The sequence below is a fragment of the Cynocephalus volans genome, chromosome 6, assembly GCF_027409185.1.
Source record: "Cynocephalus volans isolate mCynVol1 chromosome 6, mCynVol1.pri, whole genome shotgun sequence".
NCBI lineage: Eukaryota > Metazoa > Chordata > Mammalia > Dermoptera > Cynocephalidae > Cynocephalus > Cynocephalus volans.
Genome location: NC_084465.1, coordinates 140,712,018 through 140,737,313, shown reverse-complemented (window position 1 = coordinate 140,737,313; position 25,296 = coordinate 140,712,018). Strand labels below are relative to the sequence as shown.

Here is a 25,296-nt window from a genome sequence, read left to right as displayed (position 1 = left end):
CCAAGGTAAGGAGAATAGCTATTGTGGACAGATATTCTCACTGGATCTACTGGCACTATAAGAATATGAGCTGCTAATGCTCAGGGCTGAGAAAAGGATATCCATGATATATGGGAACTCTATACTGTTCTTGCAACTTTTCTACCCACCTAAAATTATTTCAAAAGAAGAAGTTAATATTGTCATAATAAACTTCTGGTTTAAAACTTGCAGTATACGATATCTTGAAGAGGTTTCCCCCTGCCCAAGATTAATAATTGAAAGGAACCACTTCCACTCAAAATGTTTATAACATTTATTCTAACATTCTAGTAAAAACTTCATTACAAGAAGTATAATTATTTTATAAGATGGACCCAAAGACCAGTAGATTAGGAATAAATTGACTAGTTACTGAGGTAAATCTAAGTCATTTTTAAACAAAATATGTTTAGGTATCTGAGTTAAAGAACACACTTCACAAATTTAGAATAAGTTAATATATTAAACATCTATAAAAACTGCAAGTCTCTACCAAGGCCGTTTTCAAACTCAAAACAAATCAGAAGAGTAACGTAGTATTTTCTAAGTAGACTGACATACCATATTAACATATTAACAAGATTAAAACTGTATTTCAGCATGAAATTTCTCCTGTTGTTAATAGTTTATTTCAAATATTTGCTTATGGCCACAGAGATGTTTGAAAGGAGCTTAGTTGTAAAAGTAGTAACTCAAATCCCTTCTCACTTTGCTCACTCTAAAGGAGTTAGTTGCACAGGGAAAAAAGCTGGGCTAAGTCTACTCAATTATCTGAATATAAGACCTAAAAGTGGGTACTGTTTTGGTAAATTTCCCTAATGTTGAAAAAAGCAAAATAATAAAGAAGAAAAATTAGGTTTGAAAGAATGGTACCTATGAAAATTTCACCTCTGGGAAGTATCAAAGCAATACTTCACTTAGAGGTGGATTTGAAACTTCATACTTCAATCATACAGGAACAGGTTACAGCAAGCGTTTTTTTAAAAGCACAATTAACCTGTCAATAAACATTAAAATGAGATGATTCAAGCAAGCTCTAAAATGTTGTAGCTGCTTCTTCAAGCTTCCTAGTACTGACACATAATTTTAAAATTATTCTTCCAAAATCTTGTCAGATTCACAAAATTAAATATAGGTATTTATTTTTTAAAATTCCTAATTTGTATATACTTTTAAAAGAAAAAATTTTTATTATCACTTTATCTGCCACAAGCTAAGCTGTCTCACCTTGGCCAAGTTACTAAACTTCCCTGGCCTCAATTTCCATCTATCTCTTGGGAATATTGTGAGAATTAATTGAGTTAATACATGTAAAGGGCTTAGAAGAATGCTTGGCACATGTTAGGCAGTACATTTGAGCTTGCATTTAAAAATTATTTTCATAAGCTATTATGGTTTCTATTTTTCCATTAACTTGTTTAAAGAATATACAGTTGACTCTTGAATATCACAGAGGTTAGGGGCGCTGACCCCCTTGTGCAGTTGAAAATTGGCATTTAACAGTTGGCCCTACAGAATCTGCTGAGTATATCAGCCCTCTGTATACACAGTATTGGCCCTCTGTATATGTGGGTTCTGCATCCTGCAAATACTGTATTTTTGATCTGCAGTTGGTTGAAAAAAATCCACGTACAAGTGGACCCATGCAGTTCAAACCTGTGTGGTTCAAGGGTTTGCTGTAATTTACCAATTATATTCTGATACTAACTGTGGGTACATTTCAAAGACTAAAAACGTATTTCCTAAAAAAAATTAGATGCTTCCTCTTGCAGTGATTTTTGTTTGTTTTTGCAGCTGGCTGGTATAAGGATCTGAACCTTTGACCTTGGTGTTATAAGGCTGTGCTCTAAACTGCAGTGATTTTAATCTGTATATTTTATAACAACATTAGCAACACTGCAAGTAAAATGTAAGGATTCAAACATTCTTAAATACAATTCATATATTTTTTGAACTTGCAAATAACAGTATGTCTGACCAGAAAAGTTTTCAGGAAAAATTATGAATGAGTATTACACAGGGATTGGAGAACAATGAAAAGTTTCATATTATTCTCCTGATCAATTCAAACTTTACACTATGAGATATATTCTGATAAAAGGCCCATTTCTGTGTCAGCTACCACCAGTAAGGCTTTAATACTCAGCGTGTGATGAGAGATGAAACCAAGTGTGAACAACTTTCAGGTCCCATGAGTAGGCAGACTGTTGAAGCTGTCAGGTTCAATTGCATCACTCCACATTATTCAATGCCCCAAACTGCTCCCTAATTGTTAGGAGCTTAACGTATTCAAAACCATTGTTTAGGCTAATGCTGAAATGCTCCACAATTGAGTTTACATAAAGTAGTAGGAGGGATTAAAGTGTAGTTAAACTATCACTGAACACTCATGACTGGACAACAAGACTGTTATAGAATAACCAACCAATTCTTAGTAGGCTTAATTGGTTAATATCTAATCAATATATCTCATCTTTAGAGGAAAAAGATTAAGTCCCTACAACACATAGGCAGCTATCAAAATAATTTTAGAACTGGAAAAGACCTTATTCCACAGCTGAACCTAAAATGGCTAAAATTCATATATCTATGTTGGCATGGAATTATGAGTTTTAACAGAAAATGTTAATACTATTTCTAATAAAGCATTTCTGTACAATTTCCTTTCTCACTGGTAATTAGGCTGGTTCTGTAACAGTTGAATTAATAACTATTAATTCTAAAGTACTTTATGGTCTACATGAAAATTTCATAAAATACCTATAAAGCAGGTAAAACAGGTACTTAAAGTATTCCTATTCTACATATAAAAAAACTGAGGCTCACAAAAACTAAAAGACCTGCCCTAAGTCACACTAGTGACCCAAAGCTCCAGAAACCCAGGACTTCTGACTCAAATGTCTGCTACTTTCCATTGTGGCACACAAATGGACACAATAAAATTCCTAATAATGTTTTTCAGAGAGATACTTCTTAGTGTAAAAGGTATATAACACGGAAATTCATTTCATAGTAATAATTAGTAACTAGAAAGAGGTCTAAGGCAGTTTTGATTCCAAACTCAGTTGGACCACTTACCAAATATGTGACCTTGTACTGTTACTCAACATTTTCATCATTCGATAATAAGTGATATTACAAAACAGTTACAGAAATTTATTTTGTTCAGAAAAATAACTTCCTTAAAATTATAAGCCATTATGAAATTATTTAAAACAGAGGAAATTTTCATTCTGAATAATCAAGTAGAAACATACATATCCCCAAGTCATCTGAATCTGCCTGGGAAACTGAACCATTTTCTTAAATATAATGAAAATGTCTCTATCAGACATCATCTGAAAAGAAATCAAGGACTACATCTAAGACAATGTCCCCCTAACACATACACCTATATATTATTTTTTTTTTTTTTCACCTATATATTATAATATTAGAAAACAAAATATTCGAGGCTGATTGAAGTACAAGTGTCACAGAAATCTGCAAAAGTAAACTATACTTTAAAAATACTGAAATATCTGCATTTACTAAATATCATATAAATAAACCTTCAACTTAAATGATTATTAAACCCATGTCATTTCTAATAACAATAAAATAGGGTACAACAAGGAACCATCATTATCTACATGAAGACTGTACGCAAAAGCAAAACTCAGAATGCAGGATATAATAGAATGGAATTACTTTTCATTACATTCAATCTTAAATTCTTCTATTAAAGAAATCATCCTTGAAACAAAAGCACTGCAATCTCCAAAAGACAGAACAGAATGGGAAACAATAGGATTTGAAAGGCAAAATGAAAAATTAATGGCACTCCTACAGAAACAATTTATACCTCTACTCATGACCCAGTGAGGGCAGAGCACATCACTAACAATCACATGGACAGGAGTTCTGAATCCCAATAATGGTAAGGAACTATAGTTATATTACTGATATACTAGGGTATAATAAAGTAGGTCTTCTATCAATTATTTGTAGAAGAACAATTACTCTAAAAACAAGTATATCAAATAAAACAAAAGGATTTAACATTTAAGAATATAAAACTAGCTTAACAAATAGTTGAAATTTGTTTTTGTTTTTCCAAATTTGAGCCACTAAGCATGAGACTTCCCACCCTCCCCCCAATTTTGTAAGTGTTTCCTTTTTTCCCCATTAAAAGCATAAATCAAGTTTTTCTCAGTTTTTCATTTCTATTAGCTTTTCCCAATCTTACTACCCTGACCACTTTCCAGGGAACAATTCTTAAAACAGCAAATATTCTAAATGAGAAGTCGATCGTACTTTAAACGAAAAGTCATAAAGAACAAGAATGACCTCTGGATTTTTATATGGCTGGCACCAATCCAATGACTAAAACTTACTACTTTCATTAAGGCTTTTTTGGGGGAGCGGGGGGCAAGCAGGCAAAACATTATCAAGTTCAATATTTCTATTCTGTTAATATTCTTAAATTATTTGCTTGCTGATGTGACGGTTTTCTTAATAATTGTGACAAGACTTCTAAAATTACATTTTAAATATTAGTAATTTTCATTTACCCATTTATCTTACCGCATTGCTTTCTTCACTTTAAGTCAACTACCTATAAAACAACCCTAACTAAAAGGCTAGGATGTGACTATCTAAACACAATGGATTGTATGGTTTAGAAACAAATAGGGCCAATAGGAGAGTTAAACAAATAAACTCTGTCATCTTTAAAAAAAAAGATTCAATTACCAACTGCATCCCTATTTTAAGAGTCCTATCAATTCCATCTAAATATTTTTGCATCCTTTTCCTTGCACATTGTATAGAAAACTTCATATTTTTCACATTCAACCCCATTATTATTGTCTCAGGCAGCTAAATTGAAGTAGTTCAGCACTCAGTTCAACTGAGAGGTCAACGTGCCTCAGTTGCCTGGAGACTGATGGTTGCTACAGCAGCACCAGATAAGCCAGGCTAAATAAGCTTCAGCTTGAAGGCAGAAAGCATTTAGTACTAGACAGAAACATAGATGCAGTTGTCTCAGCATGCACCATTTGAATCTAACTGGATGATCATATTTATAAGAGACCCATCTTACTGAAACATGGAAAGGGGATAAACAGTAAAGATTTTAATTGGACTGAAGCCTGGATTACTTGCACCTATGATTTCTTTGTTCCTCAGCTGAGTCACATGTTAAGTGGAATTTTCCCTCTAGCTATAAATTTCTCTTCACCACTACTTCACTCATCTACCTCCCTAATGCCAACCCCCAAAACCCACAAACATAATGAGTAAGAAAAGAAGAAATGAGATTTTTGTTTAATTCAGCCTGGAATTAACCAGAGAGTAATTAAAACAGACTTTTACAAAGACAGAAAAGAAAAATGCACATTGAAAATGTTCATTTGAGACTTTGTCCAAGGATATAAAGCTATCAACAGCATATGGTTACACTTAATTAAAAGAGATAAAACTATTTATAAGAGCCATTCTTTCATTTATCCTTTCATCCTCTCTAACCCCAAACCCCTGTTGTTATGACTACCTCAATTTCTTACTGAAATGAGCTAAAGAAAAACACTTAAAGTAGTAGAACTCCTCTTATTCAGGTTGAGAAGTTCACTACATAGTTAACTTTCATCTTCAAAGATGGTAGATACTACCAATCACGCCACTGGTTTTCTGTGCTGAACTGTCTGCTGCTCACTGTAATCCCTGACTTAACTATAACGTTGACTGCCTGCACTGCACCATTCACACACTGCATAAAGAAAGAATCAGATGCTGTGCTCTCATGTGCTCTAAGGCTCACAGAAAATACCAAAAAAAAAGTGTATATATTTTAAAGTCTTGTACAATAAAAATTATGCACACATACGAAAGGTCAAATTTATAGTAACTTACAATCACTTAACCAGGTGTTTGTAATTAGGCATTTGTCATCATTTCGATTTTCTCTAAACCTCAAAAAACTTACTACTGGAGCTTTGGAGAAATGAAAATAAAATTACAAAGAATTCCAAATAAATAAAAATACATATACTTTAGGAATCTTAAATTATTATCTTTGGGAAAGGGGGAGGGAATAGAGTAGGGTTTTAGGGGGTGTATGTACGTGCACACACAGCTTTGCCCATTTACTGTCCCATTTATAAAACTCAAGATTACAATTTTTCTTATTTGACTCTTGCTTTCAAAACTTCCTTACAGAATAAGTCACTAATCAAACTACAAGTCTAAAGTGAAGTGAAAGGGGTAAACAAATGGAAAACCTACATATTCACCACTATTTACAATATTTATGAATGTTTGCTCTCTCTCAGTGGGAGGAAAATCATGTAGTACCTGAAGTGATAATTTACTCTTTATTTTATATTCTCTTACACTGGTTTTGAAAAATTTAGATGGCAGATCTTAATATATTAGTTGTATGATTTTTAGAAAAATTATAAAAGGAATTTTCAAAATCACAAAAGTCCAAAACTGGTTCATAGTTTTTGAGTCCTACCCCCCCCTCCCCGACCAGTATGGGGATCGGAACCCTTGACCTTGCTGTTATAACACCATGCTCTAACCAACTGAGCTAACTGGACAGCCCAGACCTCCTTTCTTAAAGAAAGAAAGAAAAGAAAAGAAAATAGTAATTTCATACTATTTTACATCATTAGGACAAAATTAGAAACCCAGAAATTGAAAGGCATCAGTTGCTGCCCACATACTCAGTTGTCCTCTCTCATGAATATCATCTAAAAATGTCAATTATTTCCACTAATAATTTGTTAATCCAAATTGAGATATTTCATAAATTCCTATAGGAAGCACAGTTTCATTTGTCACTCCTCCAACTAATCTCACTTTAAAAAATGAGAATGCCACCTACATGTCACTTCATAGCATCATAATAACTTACCTGAGTTGTAGCAACAGCAGGGGTTGCAGATGATGTGGCCGAGGGAGAGAGAGCTCCCACTTGTTGCAAATGCCCAGAAGATTGCTGAGGTAAATGAGAACTGGAGACAGGAGTACTAGATCCTGAGCCAGACACTACATTTGGAAATGATACTGCTACATCACTGCTGTTATAAATACCTGCAAGAAAAGAAATTTTATTTAAATATTTTATAACAACGATTAAATTTGTCACAGATACACATTAACACGTCAGTTAGAACACTCTCATTTCCTCATAATTCCTCCCCCAATTATAAATTTTATTGTTGATGTTAAAAAAAAAATGTACCAGTAACTAAATGAATAAACACTGACTTTTCATAAAACACTTGTCTAAAAACAACCTAAATCACTTTTTATTTCACAAAAATGTCTTTGTTAATAGACAGGGACTACATCAGGAAATATATATTAAGGGTTTTAAGAGTTCCTAAGAGCAATAAAAAAATTTGCTGGTAAGCCTTCCAAAATGCAAATACTAAAGCCCAGAAATTGATTGAAAATGTCTGAAACGGGAAGAGACCTTGTTCCACAAAGGCCACAACGTAGAAAATAAAGTGGAACAGGACTAGACTCAAAATTCAGAGACCAATGAAGAGGCTGATGACACTGGTGGAACACAGCTGTGGGAATAAAGAATATTGGTGAATTCTAGAGATGGTCAGGAGATAGACTAAATGAGACTTTAGGACTGACTGCATGGGGCATATAAGCAGGGGTGGGAGTGGGGAGAGGAGGGAGGACGAGCACATAACGAAGACTTAAGACTACCAGGTGGTGTGACCATCCACTTCAGGGAACATGGGAAATGATGGGAGACTTGATGAAAACATTTTCAGCTGCACCACTGGAGTAGAAGCCAGAAAAAAAGGGGGAAATGAGGAAGCAGAAGGTGTTCATTCTAAAAAAGAGAATGGGGAGAAGAGGGAGAGAAAAAAAGGAGTTACAGGGTGGGGGAAGTGTTTTGTTTTGTTTTTAAAAATGAGAAATCATGCTCATATGCTGACAACAAAGACTTCATAACCATGGAAAGACTCTGAGGATAAAGGAAAGAGATGGGAATATCTATAAACAAGTAGTTCTCAACCAGGGGTGATTTTGCCCCACGGGGAACATATGACAATGTCTGGAGACATTTTTAGTTGTCAAAACTGGAAGGTATTACTTGGGTAATCCAGTGGCATCCAGTGGGTAGAGGCCAGAGTTGCTGCTTAACATCTTACAATGCACAGGACAGTATCTACAACAAAGAAATAACTGGCATGCAGTGTCAATAGTGTGGAGGCTGAGAAACCTTGCTATAAAAACTAGGGCTCTGGGGAAATTGGGAGGGATGGAAGAAACTCCTGAGAACTTGGCACTGCAACAAGAGGAAAGCAGAAAAAGATGAACCTAATGGGCTACCGTCAAAAAGTTGTTTTTCATTTTTATAAGAAACAATGGCCCTGGAAGGCAACAATAAGTAGTAATTTATATCGACAGTACAATTTACTTTGTTCAAAGAACATAAATATTATGGATGCATAATAAATAAAAGCACCTACAATCTTCCTCAAACAAGAGAAATAAAAAAAACTAGAACGTTTCAAAAGGCCTTACAACTATATTTGATGCTCCTAGATTCTTTTTATATCTATAGTTTCTCCAAAAAAAATATGATTTATTCATTTAGCAAATGCATTCATTCCATAAACATCTGAGATCTCACTGTTTGCCAGACATTATTTTAAGTCCTGGAGTTAGAAAGCCATTCAAGATACGTAGTCTCTAACTTCAAGAAATGTAATGGAGAAAAAGCCAATTACAAAAAGCCATGACGAGTATTATGACAGAGATATTTTCAGGGGCTATGAGTGCAGAAAAAGAGGTATCTAACCCAGATCTGGCATGAGAGAGGGTGGGAGTCAAAAACTCACTAGAAGAGATGGTGCCTTTAAAGCTAATTTCTGAAGGCACCACAGAACAGAACAGCTTGAGCAGGAAACATGCAACAGAGAACAGGGTAAATTCTAAGGATTTATAAATACCATTCATATAACTTAAGCAAAAAATGAGGCAAAAAAAATAAGCAGGAACCAGATCAAAAAGAATGTTAAAAGTTAAAAGTTTAAAGTCAATGGGGAGCCACTGAAGGATTTTAAGCAGAGACTTGCCATGATCAGATTGGTGTTTAAGCAAAATGTAAATCACTGGCAGTAGGCTGAGAGAAAACTGTTAAGGGCAGCTACAATAACATAGATGAGCAAAACAGGGATTAAACTAAGGTAATAGTAGTAAAGAGACATTACAAAGGCAAACTTCACAGGACATGGTGACTAATAAGACCTAAAAAATAAAAACGAGAGAAGAATCAAGAATGACTCTTAAGCACCAGTAATTGATTACTCCCATTTAATATATGAGCAAACAGAAGTGAAAGGAAATAAAATAACATGCGTGGTAACCTAGTAGGTGGTGGAATCAGGATTCAAACTCACAGCTGTCTGCTTCTACAACTGAAACAAGTTTGAGGTTCAGGGCTATCATCATGGTCTTTGAGATGCCTGTGAGACATTGAACTATACGGTCTAGAATACGATGGGATGGATGAGCCTGAAGCTCAGCAGAAAAATCCAGTCTAGAGACACACATCTCGGAGTCAGAACACAGCAAGTTAGAGTAAGTAAATTTGCAAACTCAAAAAGGCTTTCTGTTGGCCTGCACTACAGTTGAAAATGTTAAATTGTTGGTCACATTTAGAAATGTGAAAATTTCACATTAAAAAGTCTAGATTTCTAATTTCTCCTGAAAAACTGAAGATCTGCCAACACTGAATACTATATATTCTGAAATAGCAACAATCCGGCTGGAGCTATGGACAGGGCATGGATCCTTTAATCCACCAATCTTCATCCTCCCTTACTATGTCACGCACCTCTTCACTCATTTATGTTACCTACCTAGCCCCTATAAGTACCTGATTTATAACTCCTAATATGGATGCTGGTCAAAACTGAGTAACAAAAATGAGATCACCCAGGAAAAGTTCTCAGCATGATCAGAGACAGAATCCTAGGGAACGTTATCATTTAAAGGATTGACAAAAGAAAAATAGACCACAAAGGACAAACTTAGAAAACGTAAGAGAATCTTAAAAACCACTAAAAGAATTTCAAAGGAAAAGGTCAAATGATTCTATTAATCATTTACGATAAGGTCAAAAAAAGGAGTCACTAAATGTGGCAATAAATCTTGGGAAGATAACTCTTTTAAGATTTTTGGCTTTGAAGGACAGAAAAGAGACAGCACGTTAATGAAGTGAATATTTTTACACCTCATATTCCAAAAGACAGGCACATCCCTGAGAAAAAGATACATACTTTTTAAAAGTTGTTTATAGTTCATTCAACAAATATTTTTTGAGTTTCTATTACAAAAAGGATACTGAAGACAGCAAAAAACAGAAAAGAATTCTGCCTTCAAAAAGCTTAAAAGTCTCACAGCAGAGTTGATATGTATTCATAAGTTATTAGGATACAGAAGAGAAATGCTAGGTATTGTAAGTAGTACATATGAAATAAAGGACTATTTAAGTTCAGAGGAAGATTCAGGTGGAAGAGACACAGAAAGAAGTACTTGAACTCAATTTTTTCAGAGTATCTTAAAAGATATAATGCTCATTACCTACTTACTGTGATGGTGAAAAGCATACCATACATAGAATTCCCAACTCCTAAAACTAAAAGACAAAAGTTAACTGAGGTAGCATGTTGAAATTAAAATAGCACTAGCTTTTGACTGAAACAAAACTGGGTTTAAAGCCTGGCTCTCTCAACTATGTGATTTTAAATTACTTAACCTTTCTGAGCCTCCATATTGTTCTTATCTGTACAACAAAAATAATAGCTACCTTAAAGGCTTTCTGTGAGAATTTGAGAATATCCATGTATAGGCTCTAGCAATGCCTACCACAGGTAAGTTTCAATAAATGGTAGCTATAGCTGTTTTAGAGTTAATGCTCTAATTAAAATTTTATCTTTAAGTCAGAAAAGTACAATGTTACAATTGTCAGGTCCTCTTATGTCCCTACTGTACTTTGAAAGATGCAATTACCATCACCACATGCATGCAGTAATATACCATGAAAGTATAATATTGAGAAGTAGAACTGTGGTGATTGAGGACCTTCAATTTCAAAACAAATCTGTTTTCATATTACATTCACATGTACTTAAATGGAAAATTGGGAATGGCCAGTTAGTTCACTTGGGAGAGCGTGGTACTGGTAACACCAAGGCTATGGGTTCAGATCCTCAAACAGGATAGCTACCAAAAAAAAAAAAAAAAAAAAGACAATTGCACAGCTAAATGTGCAATCCAGTAATCACATTTTGAAACTATGTTTGGTACTCAGGTTACTGCTATAAAACACAACAAATCAAAATTTCTCTTTCCCATCAAGGCAGGAAAACAAAGTTCTAAATCTTTTTTTGGAAATGAGGATTGTTGATTCTCCCTTGCACCCCAGGTATGACTGGTATAGCATGAACAGTTTACTATGACCTCTAGATCTTTCTTCACAAGGCAAATAATCCTCCTTAAATTGTTGTGTATCTGCTTTCTATTTAACTTCACTCTATTTACATCTTTCACAAGTCGTATGCTACTTTAACCCAAATCAAGGTGATATTCACTGAATTATATAGAATCCAATCTTGTAATACACAAGCTCTAGAAAAATACCCCGAAATTCATCTGTTCAGGAGAGAGTAGAAACAAAGATGCAGAATGAAATAGAGAGGGGCAGTGACATACTGATTGATTCATTGATTCATTCACTCATCTACTAAACAAATACTGAGTAAGCTACTAGGAAACAGGCACTGTGCTAGGAGCAGGGAATAAAGTAGGGAACAAGACAGACAAGATCCTTACTCTCTAGGAATTTGCAATTTTATTAGGAAAGCAAACATTAAAATACATTAATATAAATTCCAACATGTACTACGATGGAAAAGAAAAATTGGTACCACAATAATAAAAAATGAGAAAGTAAAAAAAGATCTGTCCAAAGAAATGATATTTAAGCCAAGATCTAAAGTTCACGTATGTGATAAGTGGACAGAATAAGGCAGAAAAGTTTGTTTAAAAGACCTTGGAATATTCAAGGAAGAAAAAAAAAAATAGGTAACAGGGCTAAAGCATAGTGGAGGATGGTAGAAGACAAGGTTGGAGAGAGGGGAAGGAGCAGATTGAGCGGGACCTTGAAAGCCATGCAGGAGAGTTTAGAAGTTATATCCTCAGATCAACAGGAAGACACCAAAAGCAAACAGCAGACTTACTTTTTAAAAAGATCATCCCTCTGACTGCTATGTAGCAAAAGGATTGAAAGGGGTGATGAAGAGAAACAGAAAGATCTTTTAGGAGGCTATTCCACAACTTAGATAAAAAATTATATCCCTCTGAAGTAAGGTGGTAATGGTACTGAACATAAGGAAAGATGGATCTGAAGAGCATTTAGAAATTAAAACCAGGGAGTTTCAAGATGGCGGCAGCTGCGGCGGCTGGCGCGGAGTAGCTGAGGTGTAAAAGGCGGCCACTGGGCCTCAGGCAGCCGGGAAACTTATGGACCTTCCTCTCACCATCTCTTAAGGAAGGACTACAGCTGCTGGCCGGTCGTGGGGGCTCAACACCACTTTGCCCCCGGCAGGAGAGGCTGCCTCATTTACAGGCAACAGCTTTGAAGTGTGGAGCAGGAAAAGAACTGATTCTTAGCTGCAAAAGCGAGTCTTGAAACAGGGAACACGGCGCCAGGGCTGCTGTGGATGCAGCCAGGATCCCGGAGGCTGGGGCCGCACTGAAGGCGGCCAGCTGCCCTTTTCAGGATTCGAGATTTCAGACCGGCATTAAAGAAGACTCCTGGGAGCGCCCGAGCCGCGCCGCGACTGAACAGCCTGAGGCGGCAGCGCCGAGAACACGGAAGGCGACAAACCAGAGACAGAGAGCGAACACCCGACCTGGCACAGCACTGTGAGTGATCCCTGGCACAGCTCTGTTCGGGGGGTGGATGCCCACGCGGCTCCCGCCTGCACCACCAGGCCACTCACCGCACCGGTGCTGCCTCCATTTTCCCAGGTGCGGACAGCTCTGCCCTGCTCGGCCATCACTGAGCCCATTTGCTTGGGCTGGCGCGGGGCTTTCCGGAGCCTGCGGGCCGGCCTCCTCTCCCACTCCCTCCGCAGTTCTCTGGCGGGGGTGGGGGCATGGGGCGTCCCGACCAGTGTTGGGAGGGCAAGGAAGTACGGGCGGGCCGAGTGTCACTCCACCACACCCTGGACTCCAGCCCCGGTAAACTTCCTGTTACTGGGAGGCAGATACCATCTCTGCGACCACCAGTTTGGAAAAAAGCCTAACGAATTTCTGGTTGGGAATAGTGTGGTAGGAGAGTTCCCAGGTCTGCTTGAACCTGCCGGAGAGCAGGCTGCAGGTGGGCACTAGACTCGGTTTATACCTGGGGGGATACAAAGGTGAACAAGATCCGAGAAAGATCTACACAGTGCTACAAAGGCACCCAGAGCGACTGGTCTTCTCTGCCTAGCAGAAACCTGGTAGACTTCCTGGGCGAGGCGGTGCTGAGCAGGGTCTTGAAGGCCCAGCTGATAGACGAGGGGTGCAGAAGACACACCCCAGCCCAGCACAGTGTGCACAGAGGGGGGAGATGTGCGGCCAGGGAGGCGGAGACTCGACAGAAACCACACACCCGGTGGGGTCGCCACTGCACGATCTAACAGCCTGGGCCAGAGCACACGGAACGGGGAGAAGTCCTGTACAGGAAGTGAAAGCTCAACAGAGATCACAAACCCTGTGGTACGTGATCCACCAGCCCAGCAGAGTGCAAGCTGACCACAAAGGTGGATCCCCGGAGAAGCCCAAGACCCGAGGCAACCACACACACAAGACACTAGAGGCCAACTGAGCAGTCACGGCGGGAGCCATACCAAATTGGCAACCACAGCAACATCCTAGTTAGTCATTAGTCTCAAACCGGTGGACTGTGAAACCCCCTGCCACAATGAATAAACACCAAAAAAAAGACACCAGAAATACAAAAAATCAAGAAAGTACACCACCAAAAGTTAATAAATCTCATATTCTAGATCCTATAGAACAAGAAGCCCTTGAAATAACTGACAAGGAATTTCGAGTGATAATTCTAAGGAAACTGAATGAGATATAAGAAAACTCAGCTAGACATCATGATGAAATGAGGAAAAGTATACAGGATCTGAAAGAGGAAATAAACAAGGAAATCAATGTCCTGAAAAAAAATGTAGCAGAACTTGCTGAACTGAAGAAGTTATTCAGCGAAATAAAAAACACAACGGAGAGTTTAACCAGCAGGCTTGTCGAAGTTGAAGAGAGAACCTCTGAACTTGAAGATGGGCTGTTTGAAATAACACAAGCAGACAAGAAGAAAGAAAAAAGAATCAAGGACATGGAAGAAAATCTGAGAGAGATATCAGACAACCTCAAGCGCTCAAATATCCGAGTCATGGGTATTCCAGAAGGGGAGGAAAATGGAGATTGCATTGAAAACATATTCAACAAAATAGTGGCAGAAAACTTCCCAGGTATAGGAAAAATCACAGATCTTCAGATCCAGGAAGCTCAACGATCTCCAAACGTATTCAACCCAAAAAGGCCTTCTCCAAGACATGTCATAGTCAAATTGGCAAAACTCAGAGACAAAGAGAGAATCTTAAAAGCTGGAAGAGAGAAGCGTCAAATCACCTATAAGGGAGCCCCAATCAGGTTAACATCAGACTTTTCATCACAAACCCTAAAAGCTAGAAAGGAATGGGATGATATTTTCAAAATACTAAAAGACAAAGATTGCCAGCCAAGAATACTCTACCCTGCAAGGCTATCCTTCCGAAATGAGGGGCAAATAGTATATTTCTCAGACAAACAAAAACTGTGGGAGTTCACTACCACACGACCACCCTTATAAGAAATCCTCAAGGGAGTACTGGGTTTGGTTCCTGAAAAATAACTACCACTGCCATAAAAACAAAAGAAAAATCAAAACCCACTAGTATAATAAAAATGGCATTCAGGAAGAGAAAACAAGCAAACAAAAAAGCTATCTACAACCTAAGGAACCAACAAACACAGAAACCAAACAGTAAATCAGAAAGCAAGGAACAAAAGACACCTAAGACAACCAAACAACCAATAAAATGCTAGGAATAAATCAACACCTTTCAATAACAACTCTTAATGTAAAAGGCTTAAATTCCCCAATCAAAAGACACAGACTGGCTGATTGGATCAAAAAGGAGGACCCAACTATATGCTGCCTACAAGAGACCCACCTCACCCATAAAGATTCACACAGACTAAGAGTGAAAGGATGGAAAAAGATTTACCATGCAAACAGAAAAGAAAAACGAGCTGGAGTAGCTATTCTTATATCTGACAAAATAGACTTTAAACTAAAAACCATAAAAAGAGACAATGAGGGACACTACTTAATGATAAAAGGACTGATCCATCAAGAAGACATAACAATCATAAATATGTACGCACCCAACGTTGGAGCAGTCAGATTTATAAAACAAACTCTATTAGACCTAAAGAAGGAAAAAGACACTAATATCATAACAGCAGGGGACCTGAGCACCCCACTGTCAATATTAGACAGATCATCAAGGCAAAGAATCAGCAGAGAAACACAAGATCTAAACAAGACTCTAGACCAATTGGAATTGGCAGATATCTACAGAACATTCCACCCCACAACCTCAGAATATTCATTCTTCTCATCAGCACATGGATCATTCTCCAGGATAGATCACATATTAGGTCACAAATCAAGTCTCAAGAAATTCAAAAAAATTGGAATTATCCCATGGATCTTCTCAGACCACAATGGATTAAAACTAGAAATTAATAACAAACGAAACTCTGGAAACTTTACAAACACATGGAAATTAAACAGCATTCTACTTAATGACATATGGGTCCAAGAAGAAATGAAGCAGGAAATCAAAAAATTTATTGAAACTAATGAAAACAATGATACATCATACCAAAACCTGTGGGATACTGCAAAAGCAGTATTGAGGGGAAAATTTATTGCACTAAACGCTCACTTCAGAAGAATAGAAAGATGGCAAGTGAACAACCTAACATTTCACCTTAAAGAACTAGAAAAACAAGAACAAACCAAACCTAAAGTTAGCAGACGGAAAGAAATCATTAAGATCAGAGCAGAACTGAATGAAATTGAAAACCAAAAAACAATTCAAAAGATGAACAAACCAAAAAGTTGGTTTTTTGAAAAGATAAATAAAATTGAAAAACCATTAGCATGGCTAACAAAAAAAAGAAGAGAGAAGACTCAAATAACAAAAATTAGAAATGAAAAAGGCGATATTACAACTGATTCATCTGAAATACAAGGAATCATTCGAGACTACTATAAACAACTATATGCCAACAAATTTGAAAATCTGGAGGAAATGGATAAATTTCTGGACGTACACAAGCTCCCAAAACTGAACCATGAAGACGTAGAAAATTTGAACAGACCAATAACAATAAAGGAGATTGAAGCTGTTATCAGAAGGCTCCCAACAAAGTAAAGCCCAGGACCAGATGGATTCACAGCAGAATTCTACCAAACGTTCAAAGAGGAATTGACACCGATTCTTTACAAACTATTCCAAAAGATTGAAACGGACGTAAATCTCCCAAACTCATTCTATGAAGCCAACATCATCCTGATACCAAAACCAGGTAAAGATATAACCAAAAAAGAAAACTACAGGCCGATATCCTTGATGAATATAGATGCAAAAATCCTCACTAAAATAAAAGCAAACAGAATACAGCAACACATACGTAAAATTATTCATCACGATCAAGTGGGATTCATCCCAGGGATGCAAGGTTGGTTCAACATACGCAAATCAATAAATGTGATACACCATATTAATAAACTCAAACACAAGGACCATATGATCATCTCTATAGATGCTGAAAAAGCATTTGATAAAGTTCAGCACTCATTCATGACAAAGACCCTCTATAAGTTAGGTATAGAAGGAAAGTATCTCAACATAATTAAAGCCATATATGCCAAACCCACTGCCAATATCATCCTGAATGGGGAAAAGCTGAAAGCTTTTCCTTTAAGAACAGGCACTAGACAAGGATGCCCACTCTCACCACTCCTATTCAACATAGTGTTGGAAGTACTAGCCAGAGCAATCAGAGAAGAGAAGGAAATAAAGGGCATCCAGATTGGAAAAGATGAAGTCAAACTGTCCCTGTTTGCAGATGACATGATCCTATATATTGAACAGCCTAAAACCTCTACAAAAAAACTGTTGGAATTGATAAATGATTTCAGCACAGTAGCAGGATACAAAATCAACACACAAAAATCAGTAGCATTTCTTTTCTCCAATAGTGAACATGCAGAAAGAGAAATCAAGAAAGCCTGCACATTTACAATAGCCACCAAAAAAATAAAATACTTAGGAATTGAGTTAACTAAGGATGTGAAAAATCTCTATAATGAGAACTACAAACCACTGCTGAGAGAAATTAGAGAGGATACAAGAAGATGGAAAGATATCCCATGCTCTTGGATTGGAAGAATCAACATAGTGAAAATGTCCATACTACCCAAAGTGATATACAAATTCAATGCAATCCCCATCAAAATTCCAAAGACATTTTTCTCAGAAATGGAAAAAACTATTCATTTATATGGAACAATAAAAGACCACGCATAGCCAAAGCAATGCTGAGCAAAAAAAAATAAAGCTGGAGGCATAACACTACCTGACTTTAAGCTATACTACAAAGCTATAATAACCAAAACAGTATGGTACTGGCATAAAAACAGACACACTGACCAATGGAATAGAATAGAGAATCCAGAAATCAACCCACACACTTACTGCCAGCTGATCTTTGACAAAGGCACCATGCCTATTCACTGGGGAAGGGACTGCCTCTTCAGCAAATGGTGCTGGGATAACTGGATATCCATATGCAGGAGAATGAAACTAGATCCATACCTCTCACCGTATACTAAAATCAACTCAAAATGGATTAAGGATTTAAATATACACCCTGAAACAATAAAACTTCTTAAAGAAAACATAGGAGAAACACTTCAGGAAATAGGACTGGGCACAGACTTCATGAATACGACCCCAAAAGCACGGGCAACCAAAGGAAAAATAAACAAATGGGATTATATCAAACTCAAAAGCTTCTGCACAGCAAAAGAAACAATTAACAGAGTTAAAAGACAACCAACAGAGTGGGAGAAAATATTTGCAAAATATACATCTGACAAAGGATTAATATCCAGAATATATAAGGAACTCAAACAACTTTACAAGAAAAAAACAAGCAACCCTTTTAAAAAATGGGCAAAAGAGCTAAGTAGGCATTTCTCTAAGGAAGATATCCAAATGGCCAACAGACATATGAAAAAATGCTCAACATCACTCAGCATCCGGGAAATGCAAATCAAAACCACATTGAATACCATTTCACCCCAGTTAGGATGGCTAAAATCCAAAAGACTATGAAGGATAAGTGCTGGCGAGGGTGCGGAGAAAAAGGAACTCTCATACATTGTTGGTGGGACTGCAAAATGGTGCAGCCTCTATGGAAAATGGTATGGAGGTTCCTCAAACAATTGCAGATAGATCTACCATACGACCCAGCTATCCCACTGTTGGGAATATACCCAGAGGAATGGAAATCATCAAGTCGAAGGTATACCTGTTCCCCAATGTCCATCACAGTACTCTTTACAATAGCCAAGAGTTGGAACCAGCCCAAATATCCATCATCAGATGAGTAGATACGGAAAATGTGGTACATCTACACAATGGAATACTACTCAGCTATAAAAACAAATGAAATACTGCCATTTGCAACAACATGGATGGACCTCGAGAGAATTATATTAAGTGAAACAAGTCAGGCACAGAAAGAGAAATACCACATGTTCTCACTTATTGGTGGGAGCTAAAAATTAATATATAAATTCACACACACACACACACACACACAAAACCGGCGGGGGGGGGGAGAAGATATAACAACCACAATTACTTGAAGTTGATACGACAAGCAAACAGAAAGGACATTGTTGTGGGGGAGGGGGGAGGGAGAGGGGAGGGAGGTTTTGGTGATGGGGAGCAATAATCAGCCAAAATGTATATCGACAAACTAAAATGTAAAAAAAAAAAAAAGAAAAAAAGAAATTAAAACCATCTAAACTTGATGAAAATAAATTAGATTTGGTAGGTAGGCTAGAGAAAAGTATTTTGAATGAGTCACAGGTATCTCACTAGTGATTACAAGTGCCATTTAATGGTGAAAACCGGAGCAGGAGGAATAAAAGTTTGTAAAAGTCATCCTAGAACCAAGTTCTGAGAACCTCCAACATTTCAAGGATAGTTTGTGGATGAGGAACTTGTAAAGAAAAATGAGACCAGTGTGGTAAGAAGGAAACCATGACTGCGTTGTCACTGATGCCAGGAAAGAGAGTCTGAAGAAACAGGGGGCATCAACTATATCAAAAGCTGCTGAGGCATCTAGTTAAGACACAGATTGAAAATGCCCATTGTATTTGAAAACATGGAGACAGATGGTGATCTTAGGAAGAACATTACAATATGTGGAGAAGCTAAGAGAACATTGTTTAAATTTAAGTTTTTACTAATGTACCCAATGCAATTATACAAAATTGATATATGACAGAACTCTAGTGATAGAAATATTAGTGTTCACAAACCTGATCCCTGCTTCCCAGTTTCAAAATGCCTAGGTCAAATCATCACCTCATTGTGTTGGTTCTTCAGTCAAAGAACCAGAGTAAATGAATGGGATGGTCTTGAAAAATATTTAACCACGTAAATAAAGAAGCCTGATAAGTTATCCCTAACCCACATCCCAAAAGACTGAATATTCTTCTCTAAAGGTTAATATGGTATGAAAGTAGTTAAAAGTCCAAATCCTGCTCCCTCGTACAAATAACCTCTCAGAACCTCATATACCTCATCTATAAAGTGTGGATGGTACCAATGATTTTGTAGGTTTGGTGCAAAGATTAGCTAATATATGCAAAGCATATAATAATACTAGTATACTGTCTACCACACAGAAAGCATTTGATAAATAGTAGCCATATTATTAAACATAAAAGAGTAATAATATCTATTAAAATTAGAAGAATTAAATGGAACAATGTATACAATAATAGTATTATGGGGGGGGAAGAAGACATAACAATTGCAATTCCTTGAAGCTGATACGACAAGCAAACAAAGGACATTGTTGGGAGGGAGGGGGGAGAGGGAGGAGGGAGGGGGGTTTCGGTAATGGGCCACAATAATCAACCACATTGTATATCGACAAAATAAAATAAAAAGAGAAAAAAAAAATAGTATTATTGTTAATGTGTCTTAATGTGCCTTTCCCTTTGGCAACTAATGAATAAGCACAACATTCTTTATCTTTGGTTTTTCCCTTTCTAGGCTGTGGAATATGTCTCCACATAGTTTAGCATTCATTACTCGGAGAGGATAAAGTAAAATTTAAGTTACAACTTTCTTTCCTGAGACTCTTGGCCACCTTGATGGACCAAATTTCTTTAGGCAAACATTAACTATTCCTTAGGTTGTTCTATTTTTACATAAATATGTATTGCTTCTTTTAACATTGCCTATAAAAATGACACATACTCATTATTCAAAATTTAAAATACATGGAAAGATAGGAAATCATCATCCACAAACAATATTTTGGAATATTTTCAAACTTTTTAATGTATAGTTTATGGTTTTGTTTTGTTTTATATAGCTGCCTACATACCAAATATATAATTTTAATCCTTTTTACATGTAACATACTTTCCTATTTCATTATACAATCATTTTAAACGTTCTAACATCATTTTACTGACTAAATCAATTAGATACTGCATCATTAACTTAATTTTACAATATTCTACAAAATGTATGTGCCTCTTATCCCGGACAAAATAGTAGATACCAAAGATACCATCCTTGCATTCATGAAACAAAGTAAGATGAAGATAGACATTAAGTAAATAATCATATACATATTAGTGCTATGATGGAAAAGTAGAATGTGCTATGCCATAACGAGTAACTTAACTGAGATATATATAGCAGTCTTTGTGAGAAAGTAACACATCAACTAAAAGGAAGTCCATAGAGAAAATTTGTTTTTACCTGCCCAGAATTTTTTCCCTTTTTTTTCCAAATAACATCCAAACTTTCTATCAGGGAAGTACCCCTACCACATTTCATACACTCTTCGTACAGGGGTGAATGTATGACCCAAGCTGAGACAATCAAACTGTCTCTCCTGGGAATTTAAATCTTGAGTTCATAATCAAGAAAAAAAGGGGGGGACAGAAAATGGTCAGACCATTAGTTTGTCTAATGGTAGTAATATTCGTATTAGGAGCCTATTGATTCTGGCTTACCTAATCCTCAAAACTACTCTTATTTCTGTCCTTCCAGAGGTATGGCATGAAGTTTTTCTTTTAATACTCTAAGTAACTGCACACATTCAATAAATTCTTATTTTTCTTTGCTTAAATTGGACAGAATTCACTTCTGTGTCTTATATAAAATTAACCCTAACTGATACAGCCAGTATGGTATAATAAGCAAAGAAATAAGATGCTCAAAGATAAAACTAGGGGGCGGCTCCTACAGAGCCTTACAGGCTATAAAAGACTTTTTAATTTCTTATTACTTTATTTTATTTTTTTGGCAGCTGACTTGTCCAGGGATCCGAAACCTTGAACTTGGTGTCATAACACGATACTCTAACCAACTGAGCTAACCAGCCAGCCCATGGACTTTTTAATTTCATCCTGGTGGAAAGCCATTAAAGAGTTTTAACCAGGAGAGTAAAATTATCAGAATTATGTTTTCATAAAATCACTTTGGCTGGAGTGTGATCAATGCCCCAAAAGACAACAGAAGAATAGAATCAAGGAGATCACTTAAGTAGCTATTGCAACATTTCAGACAAAGATTTTAAGTAACTAAAATTTGGTGAGAATTATGGACTGAAAAAAGAAGAAGCTTAAGGAATTTCACTAAATTAGGATAAAAAGAAGCCACAGGAAAACTAAAAAGAAATGGCCAAAACAATAGGAACACCAAGCTAAGAATAATGATACACATAAGCAAAAAAAAATGTTTAAGTTTAAAAAGAAGGTGCTTCCGATGGGAATTTCTCAACAAAAACAAATCTGTTAAGAGGTCATTTAAAATGAACACTGAAAAATATCCACTGATTTGGCAATGTTAAAGCCATTCTTGACCTGAATGGAGAGGTAGTTGCAGAACCTGGTATGAAGTGGCTTGAAAAATCAATCTATGGGAGAATTTCTGTTTCTGGCAGCAAGGCAGACTAGATAACCTAAAAACCCTACTAATTAAAATTACCTAAAAATGAACATCTGAGCCCACAAGAAAGTAAGGGAAATCCCTAGGGGTCAAAAATAAAGAAACTTAAAAACTTAAAGCTTGAACAGGCTGCCCTAGATGACTCAGCCGTCATAGTAAGGCACAAACTTTGGTTTTAACGCACACAAGGAAAAGAGATGAGACCTTGGGCCTCTAATGGATGGAAGGTTGAAACTGATGAGATGCTGTTTATACAACTGAGACTTTCTTTTTTTTTTTGTCTTTTTGTGACCGGTAAGGGGATCACAACCCTTGGTGTGGTGTCGCCCGCACCGGGCTCAGCCAGTGAGCGCACCGGCCATTCCTATACAGGATCTGAACCCGCGGCAGGATTGCCGCCGCGCTCCCAAGCGCTGCACTCTCCCGAGTGCGCCACGGGGCCGGCCCTATACAGCTGGGACTTTCAAAGGGCTACACTTTCACTGGAAAGATAGACCATCCCCACCTCTCACCCCCCACCCACACATCACAAAATACAAAAACCACAGCATAGAGAGAAAATAAGAAAGCTTGTTCAATGTGGTCTATGCTCTGGGTAAGGGGTGAAAAGTCTGTCATAAGAATTTACAGTCACAGTATTGCCTTCAAATAGCTTTTGGGTTTGAATTTACACTATGTACCCTGTCTGATAAATCCCAAACATTAAATTAACATAAGAAGGGGTCAGGTGGTAATGCAAACACAAAACCCTTCTGAGGGGATATAACCTCAACCCTGGCTAAAAAATGAGCTCATGATCCAAAATTAGAAAACATGGAAGGAGACAATTCCAATGATGATAAATTAGCAGACACAAACATTTAGACCACCCTCCAAGAACTTTAAAAAACAAAAATGGCAAATAAAGATTGAGATAAATAATTTAAATTATTAAGAATTTAAGAGGGGGGATAAAAAAATGTGAAAAAAGAACAACATTCTATATAAAAAAGAGGAACCTGGAATATCTTGCTATGGTAGGCAGAATTCTGAAGACATTCCCTCAAGATTTCAAGCACCAATCTAGGTACTACTGTGAAGGGACTTCACAGATTGAATTAAGGTTACTGGTCAGTTGATCTTGAAATAGATAGATTATCGTGGATTATCAGGGCAGACCCAATGTAATCACATGAGCCCTTAAAAACAGAAGAGGAAGGTAGAAGAGTTGAGGAGATGTGGCAGAAGAGAAAGCAAAAGAGATGCAGCAAGAGAAGTAGGAGAGTGTGAAAAGGATTCAATTCACCTTTGCTGGCTCTAAGACATAGGGACATATGCAAGGTCCTTAAAAAAAAAAAAGCCTTTAGGAGCTAAGGGTGGCCCCTGAGGTGGTAACCAGTAAGGAAATGGTGACTTCAGTCCTACAACTGCAAGGAAGAAAGTGGACTCTGCCAACCATTTTCTGAATGAGCTTGGAAGTGGTTTCTTCTCAGAGCCTTCTGATAAAAGCCCATCTGGCCAACATCTTGATTTCAGCCTTGTGAGACTCTAAGTAAAATGCCAGCCAACCCAACCCAGACTTCTAATCTACTAATAAAATATAATAAATGAAAGCTAATAAGTGTGTGTGGTTTTAAGCTGCTAAATTTGTGGTAATGTGTTATGGCAGCAATACAAAACTAATATAGTTGCAATGCCAGAAAGTAAAGTAATGGGGACACGTCAAAAGGACATAGAGCCAGCTCCTACTGGCTAAACTATGAACAATTTGAGCACCACAAGAAATGATGAGTAATAAATTATAACCCATATGAAACCATAAGTCCACACTGATATAAAATGAAAGTCTGATGAGGAATGGGATATTTACATAGTCTCACAGTTTATGCTACAAAATAATTACTAATATAACAAGAAAAAGAACACTTTTACGTTGAAAAAGCCTTACCATGTGTCATCTGCTAATATGCAATGAAAAGATCATTTCTATGATATTCCTACCCCTGAAAACATAATCTGAATCTAATAATAAAAAAAAATAAACAAAATCCAAAATAACTGGCCTGTGATCTCAAAAATATTGAGACAACTGTCAAAACGTAAATGGCATTTGAAGACTAGATAGTAGTAATACAGCAATGTTAATTTCATGTTCTATCAAGATAGCTGTGCTGTGATTTTGTAGGAGAATGTCCTCATTTGTAGGAAATACTTGTTCAGGGCTGATGGGGCACTATGTCTGCAACTTATTCTCAAATGGGTTAGAAAAATAAAGTTCTGTTATACTTCCAATTTTTTTGTAAGTTTCAGGTTGTTTCAAAATAAAAATATTTTTAGATGTGGGAAAAGAACTACATTTTTTTTAAAAAAAGAAAGAAAAAGAAAGCCAATGTAGGTCCATTTTAAAAGGGACCACAAAAAATTTCTAAAATTGGAAAACACATGATTCAAGTCCAAATATGTCTAACAAAAAAGTCCAGAAGAAAGAATGGAAAGGAGAAGAAACAATAGAAATATAATGGCTAAGATTGTGTCCAGAATTGATGAAAGACATTAACTCTCTCAATCAGGAAGCAAAAGAAGTCCCAAGAAGAATAAAGTCACAGAGAGCCATATCACAAAAACAAAGAAAAGACCTTAAATGAAAGAGGAATGGTAGAATAGTCTGAGGAGTAGGCACACAAACAGCTTGGGGTTTTTTTGTTTTGGGTTTTTTAGCTGTTTTCAAGAGGACAGACACTAGAGCATGATTAGATATAGATGGGGGAAAAATAAGACATGGTGAAAAAGAGAAGGTAAGAAAACTAAAATGACAATGTCTCCAAGAAAACAAAAATCAGTGAAATCCAGAGCATACGTAAGGACTAGTCTTTGACTGCTACCAAGAACA

The 25,296-nt window shown here is 36.8% G+C and overlaps 1 protein-coding gene across 12 annotated transcripts in view; it reads right to left on the bottom strand.

Moving 5' to 3' along the window:
- The window catches only part of MLLT10 (MLLT10 histone lysine methyltransferase DOT1L cofactor), a 223,698-nt gene that overhangs the window by 20,781 nt on the left and 177,621 nt on the right, over positions 1-25,296 (bottom strand). For all 12 annotated transcript variants that reach the window (XR_010023857.1, XR_010023858.1, XR_010023859.1 and 9 more), the window contains one exon: positions 6,920-7,098. Coding sequence is in view for 9 of the 12 variants with exons in the window: in XM_063099795.1 (XP_062955865.1) it covers positions 6,920-7,098 (179 nt within the window). In the remaining 3 variants the exon portion in view is untranslated. The remainder of the gene's footprint in view (positions 1-6,919; positions 7,099-25,296) is intronic.